At 39.3% G+C, this 22435-nt stretch overlaps 1 protein-coding gene across 9 annotated transcripts in view; it reads right to left on the bottom strand.

Annotated features, from left to right (window-relative positions):
• LOC138213414 (protocadherin-9) overlaps nt 1-22435 on the bottom strand; it is a 198231-nt gene that overhangs the window by 26140 nt on the left and 149656 nt on the right. For 4 of the 9 annotated variants that reach the window (XM_069174488.1, XM_069174483.1, XM_069174484.1 and 1 more), the window contains one exon: nt 16081-16140. The exons of 4 other annotated variants lie outside the window; for them this stretch is intronic. In XM_069174488.1, coding sequence (XP_069030589.1) covers nt 16081-16140 — 60 coding nt within the window. Of the gene's footprint in view, nt 1-16080; nt 16141-22435 lie in introns of those variants that run through there. One more of the 9 variants, XM_069174492.1, reaches the window with a different exon arrangement.

Consider the following 22435-nt stretch of genomic DNA (forward strand, 5'->3'; position numbering starts at 1 on the left):
AGTTCTACTGTATATCCAATTCCTATGGCATTAGGAGATGACATGGACTTGACACACAACACTGGCTCCCTGAGACAAAAGCACAGAGCTTTGCTGCCTCACTAAATGAAAATACTTTTTTACCCGGGGGATGGGGGGGCTGACTACAAATACAAAAAAGAAAAGAAAAGCAAAAATATAAAAAAAACCTCCTAAATTCATTGAAGAAAATGTTAAGTAGGATGAAGAGCAGACATCAGATCCAGCCCGTCTATGTAGATCATGTGAGGAGTTTAACAAGGACAGCACAATACCACAAGTTTTGCACAGCTTATTAAATTTCTTACTCCGATTCTTTTTCCCTTTTAACTTCAGATTATTATGACCCCAGAGCAAAGTTATCGTAGGTATAGTCCCTAGCTACATGACTCCTGAACTCACAGTAGATATTTGTCTTACTGGTTTACCAACATGCGGCTGGCTCTACTATTTTAAAAATACATTTTCACACAGTGATTTGACTAATTACCGTATTGGCCACACTTATTTTCCAATGCCTTTTAATCATTCAAATAAGCCACAGTCTTTTCCTTGAATTTGTTCAGAGAGCTCTTTGGCTGTAAAGAACACACAACTTATACTGTACGATGAATGCCTGGGCTGAAATGAGTGCTGTCCCCCCCCCCCCCCCCCCCCCCCCACACACTTCATCTTTGTTTTGTCTCTTCTGCTTTGACCCAAGGTTCTTTATGGTGCGCATCCAACCACTGCTCCCATTTCATACCTTTAATTTCAGATCCAAGACATTGGACATGGTTTGTTGCCACCGTGCAATAACCTGCTTTAATATCTCCACTGCTTTGTCATTCTCGAAATCATACCACTGTTGGGAAACAATGTAATTGTCTAAGGACAGATACATTTTCAGGGATTAAACTGAGCGAGTGATTTATCACAGAAAGCAAAAGACCTTTAATACTTTTCTCCTATCTGAACAACAACCTTTATAGTACTACCTGTATCAGGTACTCAAGTTTAAGCCAAACCTTTGGTCCTTTTCTATAGGTTGAATATTTTGAGTTGATGAGGATAAATTAAGAGAGCTGAGGATTTAACCACGAACCAGAAGTAATTTGTGCTCAACTCTGTAATTGAACTACTATTTTCAAGAAGGTATTGTATCAAAATCTATTATACTCGCATTAGACCGGTGGTTTCATAACTATGGTACGTGTACCACCAATGGTACGCTAGTCTTGCTGACTGGCTTAACAATTACACTTCAACGGACTCCAAAAATAAAACAGTCATGTTACTTCATTTTGTCACAAACAAGAGTGCGTCAACCAACAGTGATGTCACCCAGTGGTTTGTGAACGGCCTTTAAAAGAAAGAAGCCTTTAGTTTGGATTTTGGCCGGCGCCATCTCCCTAGTTCAGATCGGTTTGGAGGCAGAATTGAACATATTTGGACGAGCTGGGGGGAGAGAGTGATGGATCTGACTTAATCTGATTGGACCCGACGTACTATGTCCCGCCCACTGATAGCCGTACCATGACTGCACCACAGGCCTGTCAATCAAACAGACCCTACAAACCCCCAAAACATGACGTTTTGAGGCTTTTTAAAAAAATGTTTTTATTAATGACGGGATTATTTTCAGATGGACGGCAAGAAACCCAATAAAAAGGAGTGACTTCAACTGGCCATTCCGAAATACATTTATTGATTTCATATTTCATGAGAGAAGTTAAATGGGGGAGTCAATTGAGCTAGAGACTCTTTGTAGCCAACCTAAAGCGACACTCGGTTGTATTACACCTTAAGGCACTTCAGCATCGGCCTCATTTTTTTTAAGAACGCTAGCTTGACGCACTCGGTTTCGGACGCATTTGTTGATTTTAGGAAGTGGAATGAGTGGAATTTTAAAATGGTTACAAGGTCTAAAAAAACAGAGGCAGAGTGACAACACTGGATCTGAGAGGTCAGAAAAAAACATTCAACGCTGGAATAGAGATTAAGTCTATTGTTAAGCCACAGAGTGTCGCCACCTCTGGCAAGAGATGTAAATGTAATTTTCAATCTTTAGTTGTTAAATCAGGAATTTTTTTTTAATGATTTGAGAAGTGGTACTTATAAAATTTGGTTTGGTGCTCAGCGGTTGATGGTCTGAACAGTTTGGGAGCCTCTGTATCAGACAGAGGAATTTAAGTTTTATTTGTATAGTGCCAAATCACAACATCATAATAAGGTCAAGGCCTTACAGTATTGTAGAGAAAAAAAACAAAAACAATTCCCACTTAAGCAAGCAATTCACAGTTTAAAGAATAAACTTCAACTCTTACTGTCTTCAGCTGATGTTTAACTTTCCAGGACATGTTCAGACAATTTCCCTGGCTTCCATGACATGTCCAAACTCTGAGATTCCTGTAATTAACTTCTCCATAATTTTGGCAGCTTGAAAAGTTATCTTAATATGATAATCATCCTAAAACCTGCAATTAAATTGGGCCATCCTACCACATTAGCCCTGGGGGAGAAATTGTATCTTCGCTGTTTGTGGATTTCATTATAATGCAACTGCTCCACAATGCAGCAGATTTCAGCAGGGACACTTGTGGGATGAGAATTAACTTTTATCTACCTCTTTGGGCTGCAGCTGCCTCAAAGGAGTGTTCTTACATAATGTAATTTATGGTTCATTTTACTGTCTTTAATGCGCCAACGCCAGAGGTAACCACAGCTTGAGATTTGATATACATCATGTACTAAACGCGTGATCAAAAGTCACTTCCTTTCATGATATTCCGCGCCCTCCCTTCTACCCCCTTTGCTCAAAGTACTGCTCTTTGAAAGCATACATCATCATGCTGAGAAACGACTCCACTTTTTTTCACTAAAAGATAAAGACCATCTTATTACCTTCCCATTAAGAACATAACATTTTGTTAAATGGACTCCTATTTAAAACACTCCTTCGAGCTCTGAGCCAGATTCAATGAATCTCAGCTGCAGTTTAATCAACTCTGGCTCTGCTGTTTCCACATAGCCTTTTCATGATTAAGAAGAATAGAAATTCATAGTATTTGATTATTCCGAGTCCTAATTCAAAAGAGAATAGCAGTCCCCACAGGGTAATCTTGCATATATCTACATCCACAGTATGAAATATCAATATAATTTCCATTCCAGGGCAAGTGGAAGTGACACAGGTATCAGATATAAAACAGCTCTCTCGTTGTCTCACCACCTTGAACTCTCAAACAGAAACACACATTCAAACAATAGTAGCCAGGATGCAGAGAACCAATCACATGCATTAAGTAACACAGCACACTGAGTGATGTGGAAGGAATTCACTGCACGTACACACACACGCATAGGATACGGTGGCCTTTGAAGACCGTGAATAATTTACAAGCCACTGTAAGATGCTGCACATATTTGACACCATCTAGACCCCATTTGTGTAAACTAACAAACCGATTTGTGAATTTTTTATTTTATTTTCAGTACAATAACATTGAATTCCTTGTGAACACGATGTGACCAGGGCCAAGTGGAAACGCTGATTCTAGAGGTTATTTGGAAATAAATGTCTGCCACGCTCAGCCTATCAGCGCTGATCATGAAGACTGTGAATAACAGAGCTTTTGTCAGAAAAGGTTGTGAACGCTGAAGACGTTTTGCAAATAGCAAAAGTGCTACCATACAAACAGCTGCATCAGCTGTTCTCTCCCAGACAGCTCTTGTACCCAAGGGAAAGGTCACAGTGGCCCATTTTTGTAAGAGCCTTAGCTCCAAGTGAGTCATATCAGGCCCCATCATAACTGATCATGTGAGACTCCGGGCACTAACTGACAGTTGTCAACATTAGTGAGTGCCTGTCATTTACTCAATTTCAAGCCTTGTCCTACGTCTCTCCTCTTAGCCTGGACCAACAAAATGTCTTAATGTGACAGCTTGGGCTGTAACACTCAAACGACTTCAATTACAACGCCATGATCTCAGTCCAGTAAAAGGAGCAGTCACATCAATGAATTAAAGGTAATAAAGGATACATCTTTAGTATTAATTCAATGTGTTTCTACCTTAAAATCCACCCCATTTAATTTAAAGCCTCACCCCTAAATTGATTTGCAGAGAAAATGTGAAGAGGACATACTTTGTGTTCCAATCATTCATCAAAACGCTTAGCTTTTTATTTGTTCACTTATTTTTTTAATGGAACGAATTTGTCGTGAAAAACATTTTTTTACGATACAATATGTTGGCTGCTTTGCACCGTGCTGTATTACTTCTTCCACTTTATAGTTTCGGTTGCTGTTGTTTTAAAGAGTACCAATCTTAAAGCAAACATCTGCCACATTTACGCATCAAGAGTTGGGATGCTATCCAAGGCACATATGGCCCCCCTGATAGGGTAGGTTTACTCTTTGTCTCCTCTGTAAACCCATCTGCTGCTGTTGTCGTTACATCATGCCTTTCTGTACACTTAGACTTAATTTCCTCTCCAAGCAGCCATTTTGTTACAGCAAAGATTCAGTATTTTAAATTAGGAATGTCTTTTAGAATGAGCCGGGCAGTTACATTGAAAGTCACGGCGTAGAGGTATTAAAGACAGATGTTTAAGTTCCCGATTAACATGCATAATTAGAGCATACACACATGCACATGTAAATGAAACATCACTAATTCTGTGCATATAATGGTTCTTGGTGTGCTTAGATAATAAGGAGTATAATAAGGTCCGCATTTTACTAGATGAACATCAGATGCCAACACTGACTATTTTTTTTGTAAACAAAGAAGTACATAGAGAATAGAGATATTCTTTTAAGGGCTTTTTATGCCAATTTACCAAACAATTTTTTAAGAGTCTAAATCTGACCCGAGTATAATTTCGCATTCATTGCACACATCATTCACTGCAGCAAATAATAGCAGGCATCAAACGGGATAGTGCTTCATGTGCTTCCATTCATTATACGATATTTGCATATTGCGTGACACTACATTACTTCCAAATTAGTTTCAAAATTAAAATATGCAAATTAGTAACCACACCATGTCTGACGCCATCGCAACCAGCAATGGTTATTAGTGCTTGAGACTCTCTCGGCTTTGTGGCTCCTGATGTGTCTCACTTTCATATTAGTGCTGCTTGTTGTAAAGTAAGCATTTACTTATAAAACTTCCTAAACGTGTAATTGATATAATGGTGTTATCTTAGCTCTGCGACTCATAATAGATCCGTGTGTTATAGAGCTGGTAACACAAAAGGGCATTACCATCATAAAAACCTTAAGTGGTGATTATTGCAATTAACGTTTTAATTGTCTCTTTTGGTTCATTTTCATCCTGCTGTTATTTTTTTTTACAGATTTTGAAAGGAGGTGATTCCAGCGGTTTATGCAAATTGATGATTGCGGTCAGCTCAAATAATCGCCATCAGGTAATTATGTAATGTTGGTGACTGGCTTTCTAATAATTCCATTCAAACCAACCAATCTGATACATGTCTGAAAAATGCATATAATCCCCCACATACACATCTTACATCATTAGGTCATATATACAGTATATTAGATTTCTTATACAATTCAACATGATCATATCTATATATATAAGAAATAATGATAATTGGACCAACATGCTTTAAATCATTTAAAATATTTTGAAATATAAAAAGTTTTGTTTTTTTAACTTTATTAATGGAGAGTTGAGCCGTATCAGTGTGTATATACAGCAGCAACACTTGCTTCACAAAATGATAAAGTTCAAATGAAATTATGAACCAACAGCAGCACTTTAGAGGCAAACTGACCATATTTTTCTTTCAAGCTTTGCTCGTAGACATATCATTAACTCAAACTGCTGGATGCTGTGTGCTCTGCTGTTCACTCGCTTTCAATCCTGTGCATTTTAAGAGGAGCTCCAGTGTTTTTAACTGAGCTCAATCGAAGATTTTTGACAGCTGTGGGGCCCTGGAGCAAACAAAACAAAAAGCCTGGAAATGGATCAGAATTTATAGGGCCGATTCAGATCGTGAAAAAACAATCAGTTGCCAAATGCCAATTGGAGAAAAATATCTCTTCTCAAATTGCTTGCACATCTGTAACACATTCATTTATTTGCAGTGGATGACCAAGCACAGTGAGAGAGAGAGAGAGAGAGAGAGATAAAAAAGATGTCTACCAGTAGTATTTTATCTCAATCTTTATTTTGGTCTTGGCACTTTTGTTTTCGCTCCCATTTTTCACAAGTTGAACTAAAACATCAAAAACTTATTTTGTGCGCGCCAAATGTTTATTCCCCAAAAATGTTGTTCACACAATTGTGTTAAAATCCCTCTTAATGAGCACTTCACCTTTGCTATGATAATCCAGCCAGCTGACAGGTGTGATACATCAAGATGCCGATTTAACAGGATGATTATCATGAGCATCATTATGGTCTTGTCATAATAAGACACCACTCTAAAATGTGCAGTTTTCTGCCACAAGCTTTGAGAAAGCCTGCGATTGGCATGCTGACTGCGGAAATGTCTGAGAGCTGCTTCCCTGGTGGTCAAACCAGATACTGAAGAAAAAAAAAAAAAAAAGAGTGCTCTCTAACACTGATTGGAACAAACTAGTGAACAACATTTATGGGAAAAAAAAATGTTCTTTGGCTTGCATTAAAAAAAAAGTCTTTGATATTTTATTTCAAACCATAAAAAAAGCGTGCGGAAAAAAAAAAGCATCGTGTTTATATTTTAGCTGAGTGTGCTTTGCCTGGTAATGCACCAAATGGACTCATTTTTGGGGGCTGTGTGACCGTACATTTGGTTAAGGCCAGCATTCTGCTTGGACTGTTTTCCCACTCATTAACATCCATTTCACATTTATTAAAAGTGGCAGACCGTGTGAGCACATTTGTCGAATGACGATGACGATAATGACCAAGTTGGCCTTGATGCCCTGCGCCTGGTTTCAGTGAATCCTCACATTCTGTATTTTTTTCAATTTTGCTATTAATATTTGATTTTGAATGTGGTGCTGCATTAATTGTTGTTTAAACGCAGGCACTGTGAAGCCCTTTGAACTTGGCATGTTTGTGTAGCACTCAGCTGTGATTAAGGACTGTCTAAACAAGCCTGTTACTTAGTATGGGTGTGTGGCTATATGCCAGACAGTGAGTGACAAAGGAAGTTCATCTCAGTAAACACTCCGTGTTTGGCTGTTGTTTGGTGGCTTTACTGTTGTATACTCATTCTGAATCCTGCATTTTGCTTTATTCGAGCTTTATTCAGGTTTTGACGTCAGAATTGTACGATGACTGACCCCGTGATTTAAACCCGCTCATAGCATTTAATGCTTTTTATTTGACCTGAAGACCTGCGTCCACGGCAGCGGTAGACTGTCTTGCTAATGTCTACTTAAAGGTCACATCTACTTTTTCCCCTCTTCTTCTTTCACTATCTCTCTCGCCTTACATAGCTTGTTTGGAACCCGAACCTTAATTGATGATAAATAACTATTTATAGCAAATATTAATGCAAATATAGTTCTGTTATTATTATCATGGTCTGGAGTAAAATGTTTTCATTTTTGCATTTCTCCTATTTTGTTTCTTTTTTTTTTTTGCTCCTCCAGTGGAGTAGAACTGAAATTCATTAGAAGAGGAAAGAGACCATTTTCATGTATTTGCTTCTGGTCACATAGATAATTGGAATTGAATCCAATTTCACTGAACTTCAACCTGCGAGATCTCGAGGCACCTCAATGTCCAGCTAATTGAAGAAAGGAAGACGACTGACTCCTCTTCCTTTAAGCTAATACTCATCTGATCACACCATTACACCAGCGACACTCACTTTTTCTTCCCTCTCTACCTTGGACTTGGTGATTATTTGGTTTGGTTATATAAGCTTCCTTTTCCGGCACCATTCAGCTGAGTCTTGTACATCATCCGAGACCATTGATATTGCACACACACATCCCCATACGTTTATGCTTTGTTTAAGGTTTCTTTTGCACAATCTCATCTTTTTATTGCTTCATGACTTGGGTTGTGTCCATGCGCAGTTGTTGGTATTGATACTCTTTAGATAGGGTGTAGTTTTAAATCATTTCCATTGCTACATATAAATGCAGCACTATTTTCCCTTCTCGCTTCATGCTAACTTGTATGAGTCAGTAAATTCTAAACACATTACATATCCACTTATATTCTGGCAGACTCAGATCACCAAAACAATTCTTTAGAAATATACAGTGCAAACATGACAAGCATTGGACATAGCAACAAGATGTGGAGTCCTACAGCAGATGGTATGCCCTCCCCCCCTACACACACACACACACGCACACGCACACACACACACACACACACACACACACACACACACACACACACACACACACACACACACACACACACACACACACAATGCCCTGGTCTCAACATCACTGAGTCGGTCTGGAATTACATGAAGAGACAGAAGACACTGAGACAGCCAAATCTGCAGAAGAGCTGTGGCAAATTCTCCAAGATGCTTCGAACAATCTACCTGCCAAGAATGTTGACAATCTGTGCACAACTGTACCTGGAGGTGTTTTAAAAGCAAATCTGATCCTATCGTGTACGTTTTCATGAAGTTACTAGATTGATTTTAGTCAATTCCATCCTCACCTTACTTTTAGTGCCTAAAACTCTTGAACAGCACTGCAGGTTTTCTATTCTCTCTTTAGCCAGTTTTCAAAACCTTATAGAGGAATAAGAACATATAACAGCTTAAACTATTCTGTTTGCTCAAAATGTTTCAATACACTCATTTTAATTCATGAATCAATACTGAATTAGAAAAAAAGGTTAAATGTGAGTGATGATTTTACTGCACGGCTTGATATAAGTCAAGAGGAATTCACTTGGGTGTCTTTTCTACTTATAGTAAAACACAGCTGCATATGATTTGGCAATTAACACAATAGACCAGGTCGTGCCCTTTGACTGGAGTTGTCACCTCTGTGTAATCCTTTTTTACGCCTCAGTACAGTACACGGCAGAGACATCTGATCCACGCTATCGTGGAGACTACTTTTCAGTTGTGTGTGCATGTTTAAAACACAAATTCACACATTTGTCCCTAGGCGTGTCATGCAGGCTCTGGGGAATAAATACATTTTGATGTGTGATTTCTGGAAATCGTCTTATATCCAGGGTAAGTCTATAATAATCCGACATCTCGGGCAGGAAAGAGGGATTTTTACTAAAGGTTTGAAGGCGCATCGTATTAGGCAGATTGTTTTCATCTCATCAGGTGCATACATTTCACATACAGTATCTGTCATCACATTTGCTTCTATTTCTATCATCTTCAAAGCACTGCTCTACTGTTCTTTTCTTTTTTTAGTTTTCAATCAACATAATTATAAATGGAAACAAATGTCTGTAAGTGTTCATAAAGTAGAAACATGCATTGTATAAAAGGATGGACCTCAACAGCAGTAAGTGTAGTGTGTACAAAACCATAAAGCTTTTTTTGGGCACTGGCGTTGCTCTGTTGCTGTGAGGTGTGTACAGCAGTTTTGTTATAGGTGATTAAAATATTTTCTTTATTTAGCATATACCCATTTACTGTTTATTCACTTCTGAGAAACCCGAAGCACGAGCCCCTCATTCGTAAAACCATGGAATTTGCATTTCATCACTCTGAGCTTTGTGCCAGAGTGAGAACAAACACAGTGAAAACAAATATCATTATGCAGCTAAGCACACAGTCAGCGCAGTCACCATTGTGATCTCAAGTCAAGCTCCACGCCTGCTCAGTGTTATCCCTTTGCTGTTACTTCTCCTGACATACTTCGATTTTGAAAATCCATATACACAAGTGCTAACAAACAAAACAAAAAAGCATCCGGCAAAAAGATCTGATATCCTGCTCATATTATATTATGAAAGAAGGGGGAAGACAATACACATACACAGCTAAACATGTAGCTATGGAAGAGTATATTTCTGGGTGATACAGCACTACATTTCAGCATGTGCAACATACCAACTGGCAACATTGTCATTTCGTTCTTGGATTTGTTCCCTCCCTCCCAGCAGGTTCACTGTCCCCAGACAATGAGCCTCAGCTAGGCTTCAGGGTCTACAGACTAGGGACAGCAGACAGACAGACAGGCCTTGTATTCAGGCAGACCCGATAGGCCTGGCAAGTGTGTCCTGTTTGGCATTTAAAACACCTCCGCTCACTCCTATGTCGTGGGAGAAGTGACGGACCTGACAGGCTCAGTCTCTCGGGAGCCACTGGGCCTCTTTCCAATCTCCCCGGGTCAGTGCGGGGGTGAGACGCCACTGAGGAGCTCCTGGCTAGAAACACTAATTATCATGGCTGCCTTGCATTTAGTAGTACTGTGTTGAGCACTAGGTAGCGTGCACCTCCTGGTCACGCTGTCAGATACCTCACAGGACTGACTCTAATTGTGGAGATTGTAAAGCTATGGGTGTTTAGGTTCGGGCTGCCAAAGGCATCTCTCTGCATCACTGATTTATGTAAATAAATGGGTAAACAAACAAGTGTTTAATGTCCCTCCCCCAATTTACTGCTGCTGTTGATATTGTTTGTATGTGGTGTCATTACTAGTCCTCTTTATAATTTGTGAGGAATCTTTTGATTGGTGAATCAGGGAGCGGTCGTGTCACAGATCGTGCGCATACTAACACAGCACCGCTGTGCTCTCACTAACACACACAGTAATGCCTCTGCCCAAACTCATGATAATTTAATAAATGCCTGAAGGCAGAGTTTGAGGCAGTGGACAAATATAAATATTAATTAACACACTAGGGACCCAAGTAATGTGTGAAAACTTCTCTGCCTATTGGCTGCTGCCATATTAAAGGAAACTCGGGTCAGATTTTTAATGTGGTTTAGAATATGCATTAGAACTTCAAACATTAACTTCTAAAGTTAACATCTTCTCACTGATATTGAGGGTTTAAGTTGGAAATGAATGGAAGTTTCTGTGTAGTGCAGAACACCAAAACTCAGATGCTTCCCTCTGAGAAAACAATAGGATTTCTGACATAGCGCATACGGTATGACTCACTGGCACCTTCATCAAAGAGTACTCACCAGGTTAACTTCATTATATCTCAACAGTGTTCTTTGTAAAAGTCTCAAATTTCTGATTATAGCATCCGATCGGTGCAAACAGAATCACGCAGTCACTCGGAGGGCATCAATTGAAATGTTAAGGACATTATGTGAACTAATCCCAAGATCTGCCATTCTTTCCTCTGCCACACAGTTTCTTTTTATTAAAGACTGTCTACTGAAAGTGTTGCTAGACCGAATATCAGTAATGAGCCTGTGGGGCTGATTCGAGGACCCCTGGTTCTCCATACTCCCACACTGTCTGACTTCATAGTACAACTGAGCGAGGGGCAAGTGGGCAGTGTGTGTGTGTGTGTGTGTGTGTGTGTGTGTGTACACGCTTGTGGTGGAAGAGGTGGGCTGACTCTTGACATCGGCCGTTTCCGTCTGGACACGACGGCGGCCTAAACCAGCCAACGAAACAACTGTCAGTTCCTCAGTGCTATCGCTCACTAAAAGTGTCAGATTTAGTATTAATACTGCGTGTTGCCGGGTATGTTATACAATATAAAAACACAGATCAGCACAGAGGAGCACAAACTACAGAGGAGCACAAACTGGGATTAACCTACACACAGTGGACACAGTTCAGTTGATATGACAGTATTACACACACTTTATGCAGCAGGAATATATTGTAAGCCCCCACTAAACTACTCACGGGGATCATGTTTCGATCCCATATTACTACATGATCTAGACTTGTCAGTGGAAACACTAAGAAGATACATTATAGGAATTTCTCCAGTGATTGAGCCAGCGTTGGACAGGTGTACTGGCATACATGCTCAGCTTAGCCTCTTCCATGTGAGAATTACAAAGTCAGACACACACATTAAGCTCTCTGATCTCTGGTAAGGAGAGGGCTGAAGTGCCAGGTAGAGGGAAGACAGATGGGTATGAGCTTTTCCTGCCAGCTTGCCGATATCGCTTCGCTCTGTACCGTCACAGCTTGGCACAGAGAGAGAGAGAGAGTAAGGTTCATGTTTTTTTAAGCAACATCTCATACAATGAAAGTTACGGCCACAGGTTGGCACAGAGCACTTGTGGTGTTAAATCGTCTGGTCAGCACCTCAACTCGAGCAAATCTACTGTGGTAGTGAGTGACTGCTGGGTCTTTGACGTGAAAATGTAATGCAGGAGGATACTGTTAAGGCAGGGAAGACTACAGCTGTGTTGCAAGTAATGTGAAGGTCGTGGCTTTAAATATATATACATAGATTGTAACTGATTTATAAACACGGCGCTACATTAAGTTTGGAACGTAATCTTTTGACTAATTAAATGTTAATTCACGTGAAAGAAAATAAAACGGCCTATTAGTTATACAGTTTAAGGTGGAAGTTTACATACATGAGGTCATTAAACACAGATTAATAGGAAATTACAGCTTTGACCAGTCAGTTAGGACATTGACTTCATGCAGTTTTTTTTTTTTTTTTTTTTTTTTTTTTCTAATTTACTGACAGATAATTTGACTTTTAATGCCCTATATTACAATGTCAGTGGGTCAGAAAATTTAGGCACAGGAAGTTGACTGGAAAATTTAGGAAATTATATATTTATTTAGATACTTTTGACGTCATGGGCTAAGAAAAAAAGGTACCAGAAGGTACCATGTTCACACATACGCAACTATAAACACCATGGCAGCACGCAGCTAAAACACCTCTCAGGAAGGTTCTGTCTCGTGGAGAAAAAAAAGGTTTCTCCTACAGCAGCAGCAAAGGAACTCGCAGGAAACGGGTTCAAAGGTATCTACAGTGTATCCGCAGTGAAACAAGGCCCATGTCGGCACACTGTATGTCCATTACTGTTGCATTGCTTCTCCCTTGATAACAATGTTTATCTTTTTTGATTTGTTTTTTTCTTACTGCTTTCTTTATTCAAGCTGATTCAGTGGGTACACACAGGAGGCTTCATTTACTTAGGGATGCTGTTGGAATCTACTGTGGTTGCTGTTGTTGGATCGGAGATACCAATCAACACTCTTGAGTTTTTCCCATTCCACGTACAGCAAGAAATTATTTTAGATTAAAAATGTACAATTGAGCAGTCCACATTTGTTGTGACTGAAGACATCGCAGACACAATCTGGCAACAAGTGCAATGACTAAAAAATAAAAACAAACCTCCCAGTTGACCAAACACACAGTATTCATTGTACAGCATTTTAAAAAGGCAACCAACACTCATTACTGTTTTTTTTTTAACATTTCCGAGTGAAAAGCTGACTTTTTTAAAGTAAAAAGTTTGAGTTCAGCCCCTCAAGGATTACCCTCTGTAAATCGTGGTGTAAACTCTATTAAACACTTTATCTGAGTAATACTGTCTACCATGCAAAATTGCAGCTTGTAATGGTGGATAGATTAAATGGAATCACTCTCACCTAGTGGCAAATTCCACACCAGTAAGCAACAAATGGCTTGCCGAGCTCTGGGTGACATTTCTGGGGATTAGCTCATGATGTTAGGGTTGAGGCAGGACCCAGTGGGAGGGACGGCAGCTCAGTATCATAACACCCTCCACTCCCTCTCTCACACACACACACACACACACACCTAAACTGTTTTTTATTTATTTATCTATTTATATAACACCCAGATATTTCTTGCAAAAGAACACTGAAAAACATCCCTGAAAAAAATGAACACAAAGAAGAAAAGCACTGCACTAGAACATTTAATGGCATTTTTTTATGTAGATGTGTAAAAAGCAGGTTTTGAGAGAGCCATTACCCCGTGCACACGTCTATTGTACGGTGAACAGAATCCGGTGTACAGTCAGCTTGACTGTAAAGCCTCAGCCAGATGTAAAAAGGAACAGATGTGAATGTCAAATCGTTGCTTTTTCAGATAAGCAACCCAAAATGACTACGAAGGAATGTCTATGTGCTGACTTCATTTTTTAGTGAGTAACTTAGTGCCTCGAATGTGTCTCCAAATGAATGTGCCCGTACATCAGGACTTGTTTCTAGTTTTGTTGTTTTGTAAGGGCAATGACTGCATTTGTTTATTTAAGCTTTTTATTTGCATTTCTTCCTCCTTCAGTCAAGACGAGCCTCGCTCTTGATTGGAATCTAACTCGTCTTAGTTCTGATTTGGACCTTTTTTGCCTCGAGATAAACAGAAGTGAAAGAGGGAGAAAAAAATACAACAATAATGCGAAGCCACAGCTGAGGTTGCAGTCTAAAATTGAGTGGAAAAAACAACGAGCCAACTTGCTTGTTGATGAAGATGTGGTCGGAGGGGTGATGCATGAAGAGCACTGAGCGGTTATATGAAGCAAACAGGAAGCGAGAGAGGATGCAGGGGAGGTAATGAAAGGAAGCAGTCGATGTGTGGTAGGAACAGAAATGAAAACCTATAGGAAGGATGTTATTGCTCATCTACCGAATGCTTCAGCTCGAAGCGTAGGCGTGATGGCCGTGGCATCAGCTGAGTCAGAATGCTGTCAATCAGCTGTCAGTCTGCTGGAACTGAGTGATGATGAATGACATTTAAATGTTCAGCTCGGGACCTAAAGTCTACACCTCTAATGTGTAAGAGCTCAATGTGTCTCTGTAATTAAAGGTTGTCATAATTGGATCTATGACAAGAAAACCTTGATGCTGACATTCATTTAGCTCTGTGACGTTTATAACCAAAGTGCAGTTGTCCCTAAGGAAGTTTGACCCCTGAGACTCTTTGCATTGTGTGTGTCCGCACCGGGGTTGTCGTGCTATTTGTTGAGGTATCGGAGCGCAGACATGTTTTTAACACGTGTAACTGCTGCTCCTACACTAGCAAGTCAATGAGGCATATTTCCATTGCATTAATCTACTACTGTCAACAGGAGATTTCTGCTGTTTATTCATCTAAAGTGTGATTATCCAATTTTAGTCACCACACGTTCCTGCATGTGTCACAAATCTAAGAAATGAGGGGTTTCTCTGTAATGAAATACTAGAGGCCTTGTCATTTGAAATAATACTGCAAGTGTTGAGTTTGTATCAATTCAAGAATACATTTTTGAATTGACACATCTTAAAAGTATTTATGACAAATTTGACAATTCTATATGTTTTTACTGTCTCTCTTGCATGAAATACGCTTTAAAGATGATTGAATCTTCAAACAATTAAAACATGTCAATGAATTTCAACTGGACCAAGAAAACTGTGAACACTTTGCTCACCTGGAAAACAAAACTGTTGGCTCGTCGTTCTGCTGTGGTCCTGCAGCACTACATCCGCCATCCATTTGCAAAAACACCATTTTGCAATCCTTCACTTGCAACACATTTAAAATGCTGCCTAAACATAAATAAAGCTACTTAAAATGTCCTTTCTAGGTTACACGGAAGGAAATCTCTGATATACTTGACTGCATTGTTCCTTCAAATATTAAAACTGTGTCAAAAATAATCCTTTTGTGCTTCTCACATAGTAAACTCCTTTCCAGTTAATTTTTTTATGCTCTGTCCCGCAGGCAACGACATTATTAGAAAATTCACTTCATAAAAAAATATTTTTAACAAATCATCAATAAAACATCAACATTGAGGTGCAGTGAAGCCAACCAACACTCATCTTAGAAAACCTTTGACCTAACTGCACGTTAAATTCACCACTCGACAAGCAATTAAATCAATAATCCACAACAGGCTATGATAAATTAAAATGATCAGACCTTCCCCTGCGCCACCAACAACCACCATCAAAGTGTCAGCCTGTGGGAACCTCTGTCCTTGTCTTTTCACTGCGCCGATGTCCTCGCAAAGAACCTCTTGAGTTTTTTTTCCACCTTTTCTCTTCTCAAACTTGCTTTATTTTGTCTCTGACCCTTTTCCCTTCTATCACTTGCAGGATCAGTATGCATTCTGCTCTCAGAGTGATTACTTCTCACCCTGTCAGCTCACCTTGACTTCACCTGTCATCCTTCCATCTATTTTCAATGTGATATTTTCTTTCTCACCTCTTATTAGTTGTGCCCATCTCAAGTCTCTGTTGAGTGCCTGTCTTTCTGTCTCCTTTTCTGTCACAGACACACACACAAACACACACAGATACACTGTGAAGGATAACACAACTTCATTACTTTAAGGTGAGAACTTTGATGCATTTCATGAATTTAAACCACATGTTTTTAAGCTGTTTGTGGCCTGCATTCTTTTCTGCAATAATCATTCAGTGTTTTTGCATTTAGTACCTACAGTATATGTTTACTTTCTGCTGAATTCAGATTTCTAACTTAAGCATGAGGCATTTACAGAAAATAAAATAAAAGATTCATGTAATTCTGTGCGTTTTCATCTTGTTGATAACGGCCACTGTTCCCATTCACCCTCTTCACACTGCGTAAGAACTATATTAAGCAACTAACTTCCTGTTTCACGTAAAAAGTGTTGAACTGGCTAATGATGGGGTGGCTGCCATTGAAAACTACCATACTCGAGGATGCAACAGGAAATCAGGTCACGGTTGAAATCATTTCTGTCAGACTTCTTCATTAAACAACACGAGTTTGTTTGGATGCACTTGTAAACAGATGCACCGGTTATTGTTTTGTTGTACTTCTGACAAAGCCGCTGCTTGGGGAGTGTGTACTGGCATGCTAAACTGTACTTAAGGTTACCGTGTGATCACGGGTTGACAAATAAACTGGGACTGAAATCTTACAGATTACAACTGTAATACAGAATCCGAACTGAAATGCAAGTAAATGTTACTTGATGCTTAAGCAAGGTTCCAACATCCTTTTCTTAGTTTAATTAAATGGAACTTATTCAGGAGTAAGTTAGTTTAATTACTTTTGCAATTAACAACGGTTAACAGTAATTAACAGTATAATATCGCCTTTTTTTTTTTTTAAGTTTGCAAACAGCAAAAATGGGGAGGCAGCACTAACCACTAAATAACAATAGCAAACATGTTGTCCTCTACAACTCGTAAAGTCCCTGTCAGCCTGTTGGTAACAAATATGTCACCTTCGGTTGACCCTTAATTGTTGGTCTGCCTTCAGCCATTCGGTGTCATTTTAAATACTTGCGTGCAGCAGTGAGATGCATCACTGTACCGAGCTGTCAAAGTCAGATCAACGCTCTGAGAAATTGTGCGTGACACATGGATGAGCATGAAACAGTTCAGTGCTTCTTCTGTGGTTCCTTGTGTTCGCAAGTCTTTTGTACTTAGTGTTGAACTCCACCGGCTCATCAGCAGGTATTTATTGTCTTTACTTACGTCACAGTGTTTTATGCATGAACACGTTTTCAGTAACCCGTTTTTAATTGACAGTTATTTACTTATTCTAACAAACATTAAATACATAATGATGGTTCTTTATTGTTCCATTGTGTTCCTGATTTATATTTGATAAAAAAAAAAAATTAAAAATAGGGTTCAATATTTGTATCTATAGTTGTTGTCTACAGTATTAATAAGAAATAAGAAATCTGTTGTAATGTGGGGAAATGCTACATAAAATAGTCTGAAAAGAAATCTGTGAAAAACTACGTGGGGAAATTGAAGAGTTCCATATAAAAACATCCACGTCAATACATCTACTATAGCACAGACGTGAGAATTGGAATATCCCAGTCTAGGACAGTGCCAAAAGGTGGCAGTAATTAACCTAAAAACTCTTTGCCAACCTACATTAAGCAAAAAAAATAATAAGAGGAGGATCACTTTAATATCAGCCGCTGGCAAAAACGTGTACCGTGTTGCGTAACATGTAAAGACGACTACAGCTGTTAAAAAGTCCTGCGTGAGGGTCCTTCAATAAAAGAAACATCGAAAATGAGGTGCAGTGCAAACTCTACCAGATAAATCAAACATTGTCCAGAGGATCCATCAATCTACAATCGGTGGCTAGCTTTGGCACCAAACCACGCGAGTTTGATGTTCGACGTGCATAGCAAATATTGGTCCTCATCATGAAGATAACAGCTAAAAATATGCTTCATCAGCTTTGTCCAAGGTGGTGTCAATGAGCCTCTCTCTGTGCGTGTGCGTACGTACATGCATGCGACAGCGGAGGGCGTGGAGTGATGTAGTTTGAGTCTTTTAGTGATAGTGGAATTGATTCCAAAGAATATTTAATAGTATTTTTCTACATGTTGGCAATCAAATCTCAGTTTGATTCAGGTGTTAACATTGTAGTTGTATGTGCACCTGGGAAGCACTTATTTTTCATTTAACCGAGACCTTCCAAACAGCTGCCGGAGTTCTCGGTGTCAGACTCTGAATTCTAAATTGGAAAATTTCTGCAATTAACCAAGAGGCATCAGATTGGTTCCTGGTGGATTTTTCCACAAGCTAAATACCATATGCTCCACTCAGAAATTCACTGTACACATACACCAACACACACACACACACACACATGCACTGACACTCACATAAACACAGTCTCCCTTTACACCCGCGCATGCCTGCGCATCAAGATTCCATCCCAATATGAGATGATGTCTGAAAGGATTCATCACGGTGACAGCACCACTTCAACACATTTGTCAGAAGTCTCTTTCTTGGCGCTTGTTCCTCACTTCTCCTTGGTTTCCTCTGGTGTACTGCTCTGAGTCCCGCTCAAAGCACACAGCGGGGGATTAGTCCCTATCACAGCACTCACTACCCCCAGATCAGTTCACCGGGGTTAAGGTGCAGCTTTCTCTCAAGATACCGTTTTCTTTGTGAGAACTCTCACGGTGACATGTTAAAGGAGCCCAGTCAGAATGGAACTTTAATACTGTGATAGCCCATTTAAGTTGCTGTCGCAGTATAAATACTCCCTCTCTTGCACACTCTTTGTCTCTCTCTCTCTCTCTTTCTGTCTCCTTGACTGTCAGGGCCTGCAGGTTTATATTACGGCTCGACACGGCAATAGATAGCGACAATATTTGTCATTTTACAAAGCACTTGTGGGAGATGGAGTATTTAGAAGTAATCGCAAATAGCAGTGAGATGAGTAAGAAAAAGATGAAGTAGAATCAAATGAGCAGAATTAAAATGGGAAACAAGTTTTGTGCATTTTCAAAAAAAGGAATAGATTTCAAATGTTGGGAGTCGAGGTTTGCTTAGTTTGGCATGTAGAGGAAACGGGGAGAGACAGCTGGCCTGGCTCAAAATACATTCACTGACACCGCTAAATCATATCATGTCTGTTACTCCATACCCAAACAGAACTATAAAACAACTTCTCTTGCTGCTTCTCATCGTGATAATGTATTTAGTGAATTGTGCATGAAGCTGAAATTATACATCAATATCTGAGTCCCCGTTGCCCACTTACCTGTGCTTGTCTGAATAGATCTTGGGAGTAAATGTGACAAAATGAGCCGTGAGGGTCCACAGGAGTGTCACAACTTTATGGCTCGAATTTCAAACTTTATTGGTAACTATGAGGTCAAATTCCACATATTTATTAAGAAATTGCAGGTATTTATCTTGCTTGCATATATATATATATATATATATATATATATATACATAAAAGAAAAATGTAAATGGAAAAAAAATATTTTCAACATTTTCATCAACACGTTTATCATACTTTTGGTGCACTTCCTGTGAGCTTGTCTTACCAATTATAATATATATAAAAGTCTGTTCACCATATCATAGCAGTATCATAGAAAATGTTATGTTCCCTAACTCTGAATAATTTTGCACACCTTAATTTGAAATTCTTTTTTATCACCCTTTGAATCTATCAGGAAAAATAATGAGAATACAACATAAAGAATAATTAACCAGTCTTCGAGCTTTTTTTTACTCAGCCATATGGTAACCCAATAATCCTTTTTAGTCAGGATTTTCACATGCAAGCAAAATGTACAATCATATAATACATGCTGTGAGTCCTTAGATTAGAGATAAAGTTACCTCCATTTCACTCTATATGAAGAGATAATCTGAAGTCAATGAATCATAAAAAAACAACAAAAAAACCTTAAAAGCTGTAATAGATCAAATTGATGATGACATGCCCTTTGCAGGTCTGCAAGCATTTTCCATGAGGACATTTGGACTGGTCAGATAGTTTGGGGATCTTAGGAATTACTATAAATGTGTTCTTTATTTGGGATTCATTTTTTTATTTAGTGATGTTTTGCTATGTATGATTACGTTTCCTCAAACACCCCACAAACGGCACGTTAGGTGAATTGCTTAAGATGATGTCCACTGCTGTGAGTGTTGCTACTTGTTGTATTTGCTATTATTATTTTTTAATGTCGGCCTGTGACAACACCGCTTCCTGCCTCTCCTCCAATGCATGCTGAGATAGATAAGCTCCAGCCCCCATGATCCATAATTGGAATCAGTGGGTACAGAGAGCCGATAAAGTGGACGTATTTTTTTTAAAATTACCAACAATTATCTACTGCAAACACCTTAATTGTTAACAGGATGGTATAGTTGTTGATTTTTGTAATAAAAAAAACTAAAATAACCTCTTCTGCCTCAGTTTTTGTGAGCATGCATGTTTTCAGGAACATCTTAGACCACAATCTTAGCCCAGACATGCCCTGAAAAGATTTGTTTCCAGGAGTAAATATAATAAGCAAAATGAAATACACTTAAGAGTAAGTACAGTATATACAACAATCAATATATTAATCTAATGCTAATAGAAAAAGAAAAAAACAACAACAATGAGATTAATGTTATATTCCCTCAAAAAAATATCCTAGAGATTATCTGAGTAATCTAAGATTACATCCGGTACAACCAACAGATGATTGACGGGGGGACTAAAAATCATTCTGTGATTCCAAAAATTTGCCTCAACAATATGTACAACTTTACAATTACTTAATGTTTTTGTATCTGTCTGGTGTCTCCACTGCACTCCACTCAGAAATGAATTCAATGAAGAACACTTTACAAGCAGGCATGTTGGCCTAGAACTGGGATAAGATTAAATGCATTTGATTGTCAAACATCTAATAGCACAAAGTGAGTGGAATATAGTTGTATGTTGCTGTAATTAGACACTTTATTTAGAGAACAAATAATTATCGTTCCCAGCAGTGTAATCCAACAGTCCTCAGAATGTTCTCCTCCCTATTGTGACTAATCATCAGCATAGAAGATGCTCTTCATCAGCCCACCCGTCTGCTCACCCTAGCTGTTGGCACCGACTGCCACGATAATGACTGAGGCTACTCTGAGACGATGTTTACTAGCTGACAGCAGCACCCTGCTCTCTCTGTATGCTCCAGCAAGCATTTCCATTTAGCTCACTTCTGAAGCTCCTGCCTAATTTCTCTTTGGAGACAGAAATCCTTTAAACCCCATTGTATCCTGGGGCAACATATTTACTGAGGGCTGGCTTTCCAATACCTGAGAGAGATTAACACTGCTCCCTGATTTATGAATCCATGCCACCCACCCACAGGCTTGGTCAGGAGCCCTAGCTGCTCTACCCTGCTACTTCCTCTTCACACAATAGGATTTAGGTATCAGAGGGAACACACAAACACACACTTCCTCACAAACAGCAGAACTGGGTTTAGGACGAGTTTAAACTGCGAATATGCACAGATCCTCCCTCTGAATTCCTCTAAAGAAAACAGAACACAGAATTGGCAGGACTGAAACTGGCTGTCTAATGAAATGTTTTAGAAGTGTATCTAACTTAGAACTTAACTCTGAGATACCACCTGGACAGAATCAAACTGCACAGGTTTAAGAAACTCCATGCTGATTTTTCACTTTGATATACTCTTAAAGGATATTCAAACAGGTACTCTGGGACCGTTACTGCAGTATGGAGCTGGAGTTAAAAGATCTGTGGCAGCCATCTACTGTTTTGGCATCCCACCATCTCAACGGCATCGCTGTCTGTCTGTGACGGAGGTGGTCGGACGGCTGCCAGACTGAATGACAGCCTGGTATTTGTTTATCCTGGATAGTCAATTGCTGGGCATCTGTACTACAGAAACAACAAAGCTGCTGGCACAGAGTTCAGTGTTTCAGCAGACTTGCCTGTTATTCTTATTCAGTTGAGAGAGTGCTTTTAAAGTGTCCTAATTTCTGCAGTATAGCGTTCATGAAAGGCCTCATGCCGTGTATTTATGCAGATAAGTCTGCAACAATGAAATCAGATGACTGTGGGGCTGGTAACATGTCTTATGGTTGCAATCAAAACACGTGTGAAAGCCTCAGAGTTGTTTAGAGCTGTTGTGTGTGGAGGGTTTCAGCGGTGGCACTCAGGATGTTTGTCTTCAATTTTTCTCGTGACCTTTAATGTATTTTATTACTTTCAATGTGTGACAGTGGATACAAATATTTTGTTTAGCACCCTTGTATTGTCTGAGAGTCTGAGA

Source organism: Embiotoca jacksoni, unplaced genomic scaffold, assembly GCF_022577435.1.
Source record: "Embiotoca jacksoni isolate LCO1_2020_lvr unplaced genomic scaffold, fEmbJac1.0.p SCAF_6, whole genome shotgun sequence".
In the NCBI taxonomy this organism is placed as follows: Eukaryota; Metazoa; Chordata; class Actinopteri; family Embiotocidae; genus Embiotoca; species Embiotoca jacksoni.